This window comes from Galeopterus variegatus, unplaced genomic scaffold (assembly GCF_000696425.1).
Source record: "Galeopterus variegatus unplaced genomic scaffold, G_variegatus-3.0.2 Scaffold1114, whole genome shotgun sequence".
Classification (NCBI taxonomy): domain Eukaryota; kingdom Metazoa; phylum Chordata; class Mammalia; order Dermoptera; family Cynocephalidae; genus Galeopterus; species Galeopterus variegatus.
Window position 1 is genome coordinate 49,673 of NW_007727225.1, and position 12,766 is coordinate 62,438.

The 12,766-nt window shown below is 33.4% G+C and overlaps 1 protein-coding gene across 4 annotated transcripts in view; it reads left to right on the top strand.

Moving 5' to 3' along the window:
- Window positions 1-7,350, top strand: part of PTBP2 (polypyrimidine tract binding protein 2) — a 50,649-nt gene extending 43,299 nt beyond the window's left edge. For 2 of the 4 annotated variants that reach the window (XM_008574894.1, XM_008574896.1), the window contains exons 10-12: window positions 5,001-5,217; window positions 5,328-5,405; window positions 5,586-7,350. In XM_008574894.1, the coding sequence (XP_008573116.1) occupies window positions 5,001-5,217; window positions 5,328-5,405; window positions 5,586-5,718 (428 nt within the window). In that variant the 3' untranslated portion in view covers window positions 5,719-7,350. The remainder of the gene's footprint in view (window positions 1-5,000; window positions 5,218-5,327; window positions 5,406-5,585) is intronic. The other 2 variants (XM_008574895.1, XM_008574897.1) reach the window with 1 other exon arrangement.
- Window positions 7,351-12,766: the final 5,416 nt, after the last annotated feature.

Below are 12,766 nucleotides of genomic sequence, written 5' to 3' on the forward strand. Positions count from 1 at the left end.
AAATCTTTTTTTTTCGATTTTTTTTTTTTGTCTTTTTTCGTGTCCGGCAACGGATCGCAACCCTCAGTGTCGCGCCCGTACCGGACCGGGACCGGCAACGGGATCGCAACCCTCGGCGTTGCTCCCACACCTCGCTCAGCCAGTGAGCGGGAACCGGTCTGTATGTGGGATCCGAACCCTCGGCGGGAGCGCCACCGCGCTCCCAAGCGGCGCACTGTAGCAGTGCGCCACCTGGCCGGCCCGCAATATATGAATCTTATGGGGACATGATTTGGTCCATTACAGTATTAACATAAATACTGTAATGGACCAAATTGTGCCCCCACAAAATTATTTACATAAAACAAAATAAAAATGTACAAAAGAATCTGGTTAGATTCTACTTCAGGTAATTCTCAATGATAATAATTCTGTATTCTTATTTATATGAGGGTAATGGCACCCATATATGAGTAATGCTACTCAAATATTGTAAATATTCTCAATTTTAAAAGATATTGTTGCTGAAGTTTTGACCTAGTAATAGTATGATTTATAATTTTTGGGCTAAATGTAGTGATAATTTATTATTTCTTGTTGCTGCTAGGGTTGATTTTGCTTTCTTGAAAACCATAAAAAATATGACCCCCCAAAAATATGTGCTCACACCATTCACATGCACGCGCGCGCGCACACACACACACACACTCAAATCATACACAAAACTAGGGTGTACTACTGAGAAAAATAACTGAAACTAAAAAAAAATTAATATGCTTTGTTTCTGGGCTCTCTTCTCACTCTTTTTGGTTTTCATGGAACTCTATTTGAAAATACTCATTGCTTTATATTATAGGCAGATGTCTTTATGCTTAAAAAGTAGCATGGGAGAAATAAATGCAAGGAAAATTAAGAGATATAGTCAGTAATGTTTAAATGCGAATGGGATTGTTGCAAATCTTAGAGGTCATGCTGTGTCATTTCAGACCAGAGTTTTAAAATTTGCAAACATTAAGTTTTTTTGAATAAACTTTGTACCATAAGCCTATGTAGTTGATACAGTTTTTAAAAAATTTGGATATTTTAAGAATAATATAATTTGTAAATTCTCATATTTAAAAATATAATGTACTGATCTCCAGAGATTAAAATAAATAAGTTATAACAAAATGCCAGAGAGTAGTTTCTTCATAGTAAAATGATTGTCTAGTTTCTCCAATTCTTTTTTTCTGGAATTACTTTAAAAAACGCCCCTGACTTTTTATTTAATATGTAGCTGCCATCTCAAAAGAAAACATACTTAGTTCTTGTTCATAACAGACCTTTACCTACTAAATTATATCTATCAAACTGTACTATAAAGTGAGTGGAAATTATATTCCTCTAGTGTTACAATATATGAGCAGTTTTTAAGTATGATTATATATATTGACGTTCACTTCTACTGTCATGAGTAATTAGGAACTCTTACAAAGTCACACTTTGAGGCATTGCTGGTCTTATAAAAGAGAGGTCTCAAGAGACCTTTTCCTCCAACAGGGGAAGGATGTGGAAAAGAAATAGGAAAAAATATAAACTTAAGATTATGATACAGTCAAGTTCCAGTGCATCAATAGTATCAACAAATGTAAAGAAAGAAATTCATCGGTTAAAAAGATGGTCAGATTTGATTTTTTAAAAGCTACCTGTATGTTCTTTACAAGAGACATGAAGCACAAGGATATGGAAAGATTGAAAGTAAAGGGATATAAAGAGATGTGTTGGGTAAATAAAAACCGATATTAATTTAAGACAAAAAGTGCTGATAAAATATTTGCTTCACCAGAAAGATACAAGTTTTATGTGTACCTAGTGAAATAGCCTCAATTTTAATATATAAATCATAAATGGATAGAACTACAGGCAGAATTGAACAAACCCCACATAGTGGTGGATTTCACTCCTCCTTTCTGAATTTTATGGCAAGCAGACCAAAAACAAACAAAAGATACAAGTGATATAACACAATTACTTTAAAAGAATTATGTATCTTAACAATTATGCATCCATCATATGCTTTTTAGGCACATATGGAACATTTTAAAAAATTGATCACATACTAAATCTTAAAGTAAACTTCATTTCAAAGAGTATTATATAGACATCATTCTCTGACTATTGCACAATTAAATTAGAGTTAATAAAAACATACATTTAAAATCTCCATATATCTGGAAATTTTAAAATAAGTTCTAGTATCTCCTGGGTTAAAGAAGTTTTTTTAATAGGTGCTTAAAATACTTAAAAATAAATGATAAAAAACATACTGTATACAGATTAGATGTGTGTGATATAGTGAAAGCAGTGTTTTGATGGAAAGTTTTAAGAATGACACTATAAACCACATAGAGTAGATATTAAAGACAAGACTAGAAATCAGTTGTATAAAAGGCAAACTTAGAAAGAACAAAGCCAAACGTTGTGTCCTTTGAGAAGACTAATAAAATAGACAACAGTTTGTAAAAATTGATTTTAAAAAAAGTGAGCGATGACATAAGTAATATTTTGAATTATAAGGAAGTATCAATATAGTTTCAGTTCTGCATTATTTCTTACTGTCTTTTAAATTTTCATTATTCATTAATATCTTCTTCAGAGGTGGATTAAGGGGAAGTTAAAAATTATGTTCAATCAAAAATACCATTTTCACTATACAACATTTATTCTTTTATCATTGCTTTGTCCAAAAGTATAAGATTCCCATTGTTTAAAACATAATTCCTTTCATATTAGTAAGTCAAATAATTTCCTTCTGCTTTATTTTGTTTAATCATTATGTACCTTGCTTTTTGACAAAGCTTTTTTACTTAAAAACTTTGGTATTCTAATTACCCTCTCTACTTCCTTAACCTTTAGATCACTTTAGGTCTTTTGGTCAGCAATCAGCTGGCTAGGATCTCTTTCATTACCTGGCTTCTTCCTGAGATAGCTGTTTGGTTAGTTTGCTTTATTTTAATCCCTTTCCTCTGTCATCCATCTCTTCTTTATACAGTTACTATGGCTAAGACATTTTATTGTTTTCTTATTCCTGCCCTTCATTATCCCAAAGCTCAGCTGTTTTTGTAGCCTTTTCATTTAGACAGCTTTTTTTCTTTTTTTTACCACAACCTTAGTTTACTTCTTTATACCACTTTATTCCCCAAGCCCCTACCTTATAACATGTTTTGTCTAAGGTTAATAGCACTTTATCATAAACAAAAGATCTGTTCACTTAAAACAAAAGAATTATATAATTTTAAAAATATTTTATAGTTCCATGGATTTTATTATAAAAGGATTTTACCTACCAACACTGTAGATAATTAAGAGTTAGTTTTGTAAGCGTAAACTTATAGGTGTATGTGAAATGCAGTGTAAGAAACTAGTGAGAGAAGATTCAGGCCTGAGAAATGATTCTGTTACCCTCAGTTGAAAATCAGACAACTTACAAATACATAACACTGCAGTGACAGTCAGGAAGAGTAAACTTGTTTCTACAAAGTAGGGAGGTTGTAAGTAAAAGAAGTACTATTGTTTCTTTTCTGAATGGTACCTCATATTTTTATAGCATTATTCTTTTCAAATCTTTTATATTTAATTGGTTTATTCTAAAAGTAAGTGTGGCAAGGTTCATGGATTTAACACATTCTTGGTATCTTCTGTGTCAGAGTGTACTGTAGAATACTAATTATCTTAGAAAGTTTGAGAGTAGAGATTGTGTTCTCAGTTCCCTGCTCTTCCACACTGCCTTTACTTCTCTGCTGTTAGTACTTTAATTCTTTTATTCAGCTTAATTATAGTCAATTAGACCTTCAATTTAGCCAAAGTATATGATTTATTAGAATGTTCTCTTTTAGTTGTTGGGACTGGTGAATAAAACATATAACTGTTTTCTAATATCAGACCAGTTCATTTAGTTTAAAAGTAACCCAAGAGCTACCTCAGGAATTAGCTATATAATGTTCTGTGTTCGTGCACTGTGCTAAGTGCTGGAGTAGAGACTGTGGCTCTTGTCTTCAGGTACCTTGCAGTCTGAGCTTTTAAAAAGGTGTAGGGTACTTCATGGGGATTATCTAGTGAGATTTTGACCCTTTCCAGAGAATGAAGGAAGGCTTTCCTGGAGAAGTGACTTGGAGGGTGAGTAGACTAAGAGGGAAAGAAAGGAAATTATTATAGGTAGAGAGAATAGCATGTGCACAAGAATAAAGGTAAGAAAAACTAGCACTTAGTGTCAATCCTGAATAGCTGGGATGTAAAGTGAGAGGAGTACAGTACAAGATACCATGAGGGCTGTCATGGTGTCTTATCTTAACAAGTTTATTTCCAGCATTAGCACAGTGGTTGGTATTGCACCTCATTGATATATCTCTTCTAGCCTGTTTGAACAGATATTTAAGGGTCAGACTGGGAAAGGTATACAGCAAGTTAAAGATTAAGTTTCGACTTTGTCCCTAAGGGTTTTAAGCAGGTAATGACGTGATTAGATTTGTAATTTATGAAGGTCATCCAGCTGCTATGTATAGAATGGATTGGAGAAAAGTAGAGAAATGACCAGCAGGAAGACAAATGAAGAGACTGATTGAATTATCCAGATAAGAAATGATGGCAGTGAAAAGTGGAGAAAATTTGAGAGTTAATTAGGAGGAAGAATTTCAAGGATTTAGCAATTAGGACATGGAGCAAAAGGTTGAAAAAGAGTTAGGGGTGACTACTCAGTTTCTTTCCTGAGTAGTTAAGTATATGATTTATCAGCAGGATTGATGAGGAAGATAGATATTCATAATCTGGATTTTCATTCTATGAAAGAAATTGGCTTTTTTGTTAAAATGCCTTGTCTAATACAAATGAAAATGGAATTCAAGTCTTGTCACCAGTGGCTATGGTAAATTCATGATATATTTTGAAAATCATAGAAAAATTCAGATTTTTAAGCTATTTTAAAATAAGAATTATTTCCATTTTAAGCTTTGATGTTTTTTAATAGGCATTCTTTCTTCTTATAGCCATGAACCATCTTAATGGACAGAAAATGTATGGAAAAATTATTCGTGTTACTCTCTCCAAACATCAGACTGTACAACTACCTCGCGAGGGACTTGATGATCAAGGTCTAACAAAAGATTTCGGTAATTCCCCATTGCATCGTTTTAAGAAACCTGGATCCAAAAATTTTCAGAACATTTTTCCTCCTTCTGCAACTCTTCATCTATCTAATATTCCGTAAGTATTTAAGCTGGAGTTTATTGGGAATATACATTTCATTTTAATAAAATATAAAGTTATAAAATTTATTATTAATCTTTACTCTCTTTTCCATCCAATTTTCCTAGTCCTTCAGTAGCAGAAGAGGATCTGCGAACACTGTTTGCTAACACTGGGGGCACTGTGAAAGCATTTAAGTTTTTTCAGTAAGCAAGCTTCCTTGTCTTTAAATTAGTGACTTGATAGAAGTAAAAGTTTCCTTCAAGTAGTTTTATTTTTGTTTATAGAAATTTTTGATTCTAGCATGGGCAAAATTCAGGTATTTAAGTCCTTCCTGAGTTTTTTTTTCTAATTATGAAGTATCTAATTTTATAATTTTGTTTCAGAAGAGATCACAAAATGGCTCTTCTTCAGATGGCCACCGTGGAAGAAGCTATCCAGGCCTTGATTGATCTTCATAATTATAACCTTGGTGAAAACCATCATCTGAGAGTGTCTTTCTCCAAGTCAACAATTTAAAAAGGGGGAAATGAAGATTGGGGGTGAATCACATTCTTCAGTGTCATCACCTATTATTGACTGTTCAGAAAAGTGGGGACCAGAGTTTGATTTTTTTGGTTGTTGTTTTTTCCATTTTTTTTTTTTCATGCTGTTATCATTCCTTAGTTATATAACGAAATGGCATATGTAAAGGCAGAGTTATTAACTGCTATATTTCATGTGTTCTATAGGGAAGCCATTTTTATTGTCTGTTTAAAATTTCAGTTTAATTTTGCTTTTTTTTTTTTTTTAACTTAGTTGACATACGTGCCTTAAAAAGGAAAACTAGTGTTGCTATTGTGCATTTACTAGAAAAAAGAAATTGGTTGTCTAGGGCACATTGTTATATGGGAATTAAAATATGTTTAGGCAGGGGTGTGTAAAAAGGTTAAGTTTTTGTTTCTCCTGCTTGGAACTTATTTTGAATTATTGGCTTGTCACATTTCTTTCTATTTAATCAAATAAGACACATGATATTGAAAGAACAAAGCAGCATTTTTAGTTTTTACTACCTTAGGCTTTCTTGCTTTTAAAAAAACATTGGCCTTTTGTATCTCACAATTCTGGTCTAGATTCAGTTATGAATGTAGGCATTAGTTAAAATTAACAAGATGCAGAGTATTAATTTCTTAAGACAACAAAGTGATTTCTGTAAGTTTGAGCCCTATGTGGAAAGCATTGTGGAATCTTAACCTTTTTGTACACACTCTTGTGGGACGTATCATATAAATGTCAGCACTAAGTAATGTCTTGTTTGTGGCTGAATATTTTTCGTAGATGTTTTTGAAGTTGACATGACTTACGTGCATTTAAATATATATTGCCATCCTTAGTTTGTAATTAAGATTTGGAATATGGTTGTGGATTTCTGAGCATGTGCAGACTGGTCTAGCTAGTTCAGGAACTGGTGCATGTATTTTTAAAAGGTAAAGAAAGTGTACTGCGAAAATTTGCAGGAAGGTTAATTTTGTGGCAGTTTTCTAAAACTGACAACCAGGTGGGACCAAAGTTTATGTGCCTTTAGTCTTAATTTACCTTGCATTGTAATATTCAGTTTTAATAAATCTTCAAAATATTTTGTATTTAGGAATAGATCTGACTTTAATAAAAACATGGCTCAGAATCTACAGGTCAAATTAATTTGAACAGTTCTTGTCAATCTGGATTGTTGATTTGTTTAAATGACCAATACTTTTTGAAATTGATGTACTTAGTTTCCAGATTCATAGATTCTGTTACCTATGTAGACAGAATGGTCATGTATATTTTCTATTAGTTGAGTTTTTACATCTTTAGAAATGTAAAATTCAGTATAGTTTGAAAGCGGCACAATTAAAAATTAATTTTCTAACAAAGTTGGGAGGTTTGATGGTTGTTTAATTTCATTTTGTGTGTACTCTGCTTACCTCTGTAGCATGCTCAATAAACACTTCTGTAGCTCTGTATTCACCTTTTCTGTCTTTCTCTGCTGCCTTTTCTTTCTCCTCCTCTTTGTTTTCACTCCACTGTGCTTCTGAATTCATGTTTATTCTCTGCCAGGGTGGGAAAGGAGTAATAATATTACAGTTCCATGGCTTTATACCATAAATAAATCTAGATGCTGTGAAAGTATACCACCTGTTTTTTTTTTTAATTGAATTTAAAAGATGGTAACTGCTTTTCAAGAGGACACATATTAAACATTTCCCACCCTGTTATATAATCTACTGCTTTAAAGACATAACTTTTATTGTAGCTTGTTAATTCTATCTCTTTTGTTGTTGTTGTTTTTATTTCCAGTAGATTTATGCACTAATAGATCTTTTGGATTTGCCATGCTCTCTTGCTGCAGTTTCATCTTTTCATCTTTTGTGTCTGCTAAAGATTTCCTACTAATCTTAGACTATCTTGTGATTTTAACACAGAGTACTTGATGTTATTGGAAAGAAAGAGTAGCATATCATCTGCTTTTGCTTTGAGTGGGTAGGAAGATATACATTCAGGCATTTAAAAAACTTAAGTATAATTTTTATTTAACAGTCTGGAGATGTCACTACTTTCACTTTTTAAACAGAAATAGGGTGCTATTTATGTTATTCCAAATATTTTTGGCCATTTTTTCTAAACTGGTGTCAGATAACTTGGGAGAGTTATACATGTTCCATTGGTTTGTTTTGTTATAGAATACCTAACAATTGTGCAGAGCTTAGGGTAATAAAAAATAAGTGAAGAAGCATAAGGTATGTTTAAATATACTCTTAAAACAATAATTCAATCACCTCCAACAGAGAATAACATAGTAAGCAAAAGTGATCTTGTTTACATTAGAGTCAACAATTTGAGAGTGATTTGGAAGCTGGGTGATATCCCATGTTTTTTCTTCGTAGCATTGTAGTACAGAGGTACTCTAGCAACATCAGATGTATCTAATGACTGTAAAAAACCAGTACCATGATTAATGAATAGTAATTGAACAAGCTTCTGTAAGTGAAGTTTTTCTCAGTATTGGAGGTGGTTGCAATACTTGGAAGTAGGTTCCACCCTCTTTTCAGGCGGTTCCTTGTGGGTGGGATTGACTGAGGAGAAACAAAGTCCTGACTTGTGTGTGGTAACTGGGTTGCTCCAGTTGCTGAGCTGGGGAGAGTTCCCAGTATCTCCCTGATGTGGGGGTTACCAGAAATCAAAGTTCTTCCTGCCCAGGGACATGGCACATTTTACAGTCTCTTAACAGTGTGCTCCAAGACAGCCTTCCTTCCAAAGCACCAAGTTAGTGAATATTAAAATATTCTAGAATATTTTAATTCAGTACATGAAATTAAGTTAACCCAGGCCTTGGTGTTAGAAGCCTGTTTTAGCATTTGAAAGCAGCTAAGAAAACCCTTGCTTAACGAGGAAGAGTGATGAATCATTCTATTAGTTGTATTAGGAATTACATTAACATTTTTGAGGCAATTTAGCTTCAAGATTTAAGGTTAGTATAGTCATATATCTCATAACGATGTTTTGGTCAAGGCTGACCACGTATATGACAGCAGTCCCATCCCATAAGATTATAATGGAGCTGAAAAATTTCTGTTGCCTTGTGACATTGTTACCATGGTAACATAGCACAAGCATTACTCACATAGGAGCCATAGCCTATACCATATAACCTAGGGGTGTAGTATGCTATACTATCTAGGTTTGTATAAGTACATTCTATGATGTTCATACAATGATGAAATGGCCTGTTGATGTATTTCTCAGAACGTATCCCCATCAAGTGATGACACAACTGTATAAATTATGATAATCAGCTTAATTTGTTAATGTGGTTCTATTCGAATCACCATATAGTTTCCAGGGAAAGGGCAAATCATTTTTCCAAGGCTCAGTATCCTCATCTGTAAAATGGAGGCAATAGATTTTGCTTTGCTCACCTGATGGTTATTGTAAGGCTGAACTAGGTAAGTGCAGGAATGCTGTGCAATTGATAACCTGCTATGTAAGTAAAAAAAAGTTATTGGTTCCCAGTCTGCGAGCTTTGCCCTTAGTGAACTTAGTTAAGTTTAAGAAATATTTCTTAGACTTAGTTGTTAAGTCTCTAATGTCTCTGTTCTTGCTACAAAGAAGTATTTGTTAATGTTTTAAAACTATTTAAATGGTATCTGGTAAAGCAAAAAGATGTAGAATGTAGTTATATAACACATCTGAAAGCCAAATGAAAGTAGACCTTAGATTTAGCCTTATATTTTCTTTTGGAAATATTTGATAGCATAGATATATATTTACATATTTAGTTGTAGACTCCACTTAAAAACAAGATTTTATATGTGTAAACCTTTAAATATTACTTAAAGTCATTCCAGGCTAAGAAAGGAAGAAAAGCTGTATTCACATGAGTAGCTCAGGACTTGAAACAAGATTTTTCTAGCTGCCTCAATACAAGATTACTTTAACAAGTTTGTGGAAAAATAGTATTCAAAGATACTATGAATCTTTCTATGAACTTTTTGAAGTACCCTTGTATATTGAAATAGAGTATAAACCTGAAAACATTTGTTTTCAGGAGAAGGTACAGATTGTTTTGTGAAATTGAGTATACTTAGGTTTCTATTTTAGCTAAATATTGGCTTCTAAAAAACCTGGTGATAATTCAATAGAAAATCTTAATTTTAAGCCACAATATTAGAATGTGTTCACTGGTTATCAAAAATAATTTTATAGTTATTATTCTTTATTATTCTGAATGTGTTCCCTTTAAATTATTTTTTTAATGTCAGATTTTGCAAGGGATAGTAAATTTTTGAAGTTAAGCAGAGTATCAGATTATCCACATTTAAGGACAAAATGAATTGTTCTAATAAACAGAAAACACAAAACCATGGTGAACCACCTGTTCACTTAACTATATATATATCACCATCTAACATTTTCCATATTTTAAATGTAATTGCTATGTATGACTTAAATGAAATATTACAGATTGAACTGAAATTCCATATGTATCTCTTCCTCATCTTACTTCCCTTACCTGATTATCTTTCCCCAGAGGTAATCATTACCTTGAATTTAGTGTTTTATTGTGGTTGCTTTTCATGGGGAATTTTCCTATATTCTGTAACCTAAATTTCTTTTTCTGCCTAGTTGCAAAAATACTGCAAATGATTTAATATTTCACAGTGTTTAATACAATGTTTTGTTGTCCAGCACACTTTTTTAAGATTAGGATATTCGGGCATTGATACTCCCCTTATCAAATTTCGTGACGTTTAACCAATTTTTTAAGGTTTTTAAGTCCTCCTTTTCAATAAATACTGAGTGAATTGTTTGGGTCTCAAGGAGCTATTTAAAGCCAAAATTATGTGTAAGATCCTCCAATACAAACATACCCTTTCTAGCTTCACATTGTAGTAACCCTTCTTGCAACTCCCTCCCTCACTCCCTCCCTCCTTTCCTTACTTCCCTCCCTCCCTGCTGCCATTTTAGTGGACAGAGTGGAAAGAGTATCTGGCATCTCTGTTTTCATCCCTTTAACCTGGTGTTAGTGTTGTGTAGGATTTTTGAGTCAAGGAATTTTTACTTTTTATAGAGATTTCAAACATAAAAAACAGAATTGTAACAAACCCCTATCACTCAGCTTCAGTTACCAACTTGCACCTTTCTTGTTTCCTCCACCCACATTCTCCCCACCCTTTTTTTGGGGGGGGGGGGCTGCGGCTACTGACCACTACAGGGATTGAACCGTGGACCTTGGTGTTATCAGCACCACACTCAAATCAATTGAGCTAACCAGCTAGCCTTCACATACCTTATTAACGCAAATTCCAGACACATTTCATCACAAAACTGGTATACTTTTCTTACAGTGTTTTAATTCTGGTCATAATTGGCCATTTTCTAGCTATCTGTACTAGCTTAGCTTGTCATTATTAGGTCAAATCCTAGAACCTTGCTACTCAAAGTGCAATCATAAGACCAGAGGCAATTAATTTCGCCTGGGAGCTCATTAGAAATTAAGAATCTTGGTCCCACCTCTGCTGAATCTCCATTTTGATAAGGTCTACAGGTGATCCATTTGGACATAAAAGTTTGAGAGGCATTCTAGTAGAACAGTTCTATAATAGCTTCAAAGTTTTTTTCTTTTTTTCTGGGTGTGAAAATTGTTAAAGATACGTTATGAACACTAAGGAATAATTGTAGAACTGAAAAAGACCACAGATACTTAGTTGTAACCTCTTGTTTTAAAGATGAGCAGTTCTAGAGAGGTCAAATGATCAGTTGGGCAACATTTTTATAGTGACTTACGTTTAATTAGAGTGCAGGTGCCTGGGTTTCCAGTTCAGTCTTCCAGTGCATTATACTGATTAAAGGAAATAGAGGCCTGCTGTTATTCATAAGTTGAAACTATTATAATGTACAAGTTGATAGGTAAACAGCTAATAATAGAAACCAATATGATTTTTATTTAGTATTAAACACCAAATTTAGCCTGACGGAAGGAATTTCCATGTGAATTGATTTTTTTTTTTTTTTTTAATGAATGCAAGTTAATACTCTTAAGCCCTGACTCATTTGTTATATTTTACAGTATAATGAAATGATACCTTGGGTCATTTTAGTCAATAGACAGCTTTTCTACTCAGTTTACCCTTCTTCAATTCATTTGGATAGCACAGTCTTATAGTTGAAATACCTAAGCGTTACTGAATGACTGAGATTCTCAGTGTTAGAGCTGTGCTATAAATAGACTAGCTGTGCCATAGTATGCCTTCAGGGGCTATTCCCTATACCTTTGGCATAGCTTTTTAATATTCTTATGGCTAGCAATTTTCTCTATTATGTCTTACCAGAGGATTTCCTGCTTACCACCACCATTGCTGTTGCTAAACCTTGTTGCTGCATTATCTGTCCACTTAAGCTGTTTATTCCTCCATTTTCTTACATCATTCTCTTTTCTTCTTTGCAATTAGTTTCTTGCTCCTGTGACTTATATTTTTGTAACCATAACTAACCAACTAGATTATTCCTTTTTACTTCTGGTTAATGAGTTGACAAATGATAGTGCATTATATGTAATATTCAGGTATTTTGCTATTTTTTTCTAGTTCAGCTTAAAATCTTTTTTCTTTTTTTTTCCTGCCTTTTACCTTTTGGAATTATAACAATTCCAGATGGTTGAAATCACTAGAAGTCTCCAGAAACTTGAAGCATTCATGTATTTATCACTAGTATATTCAACTCTAGAGGAAAATTGGTCAAAGAATTGTAGTTAAAGAGCTTCTTTAAGGAGACTTGTAGATTCTAAAAGGTCATTTTAATTCATGTAGTAATGATTCCTTTCAGATGCAGGAAGAGCATAGTAACATTGCTGTAGTTGTCTCTTTTCTAAGTATGGAATTTATAGTGTAAAATATGAATAGTATATTTAATTATATTTTCATTCTGGAAAAAACAGACATTGACCTAAGATTAAACTTGTATTCAGGGCCGGCCCGGTGGCGCACTGGAGAAGTGCGCCGCTTGGGAGCGCGGCGGCGCTCCCACCGAGGGGTTGGATCCCCTGTGG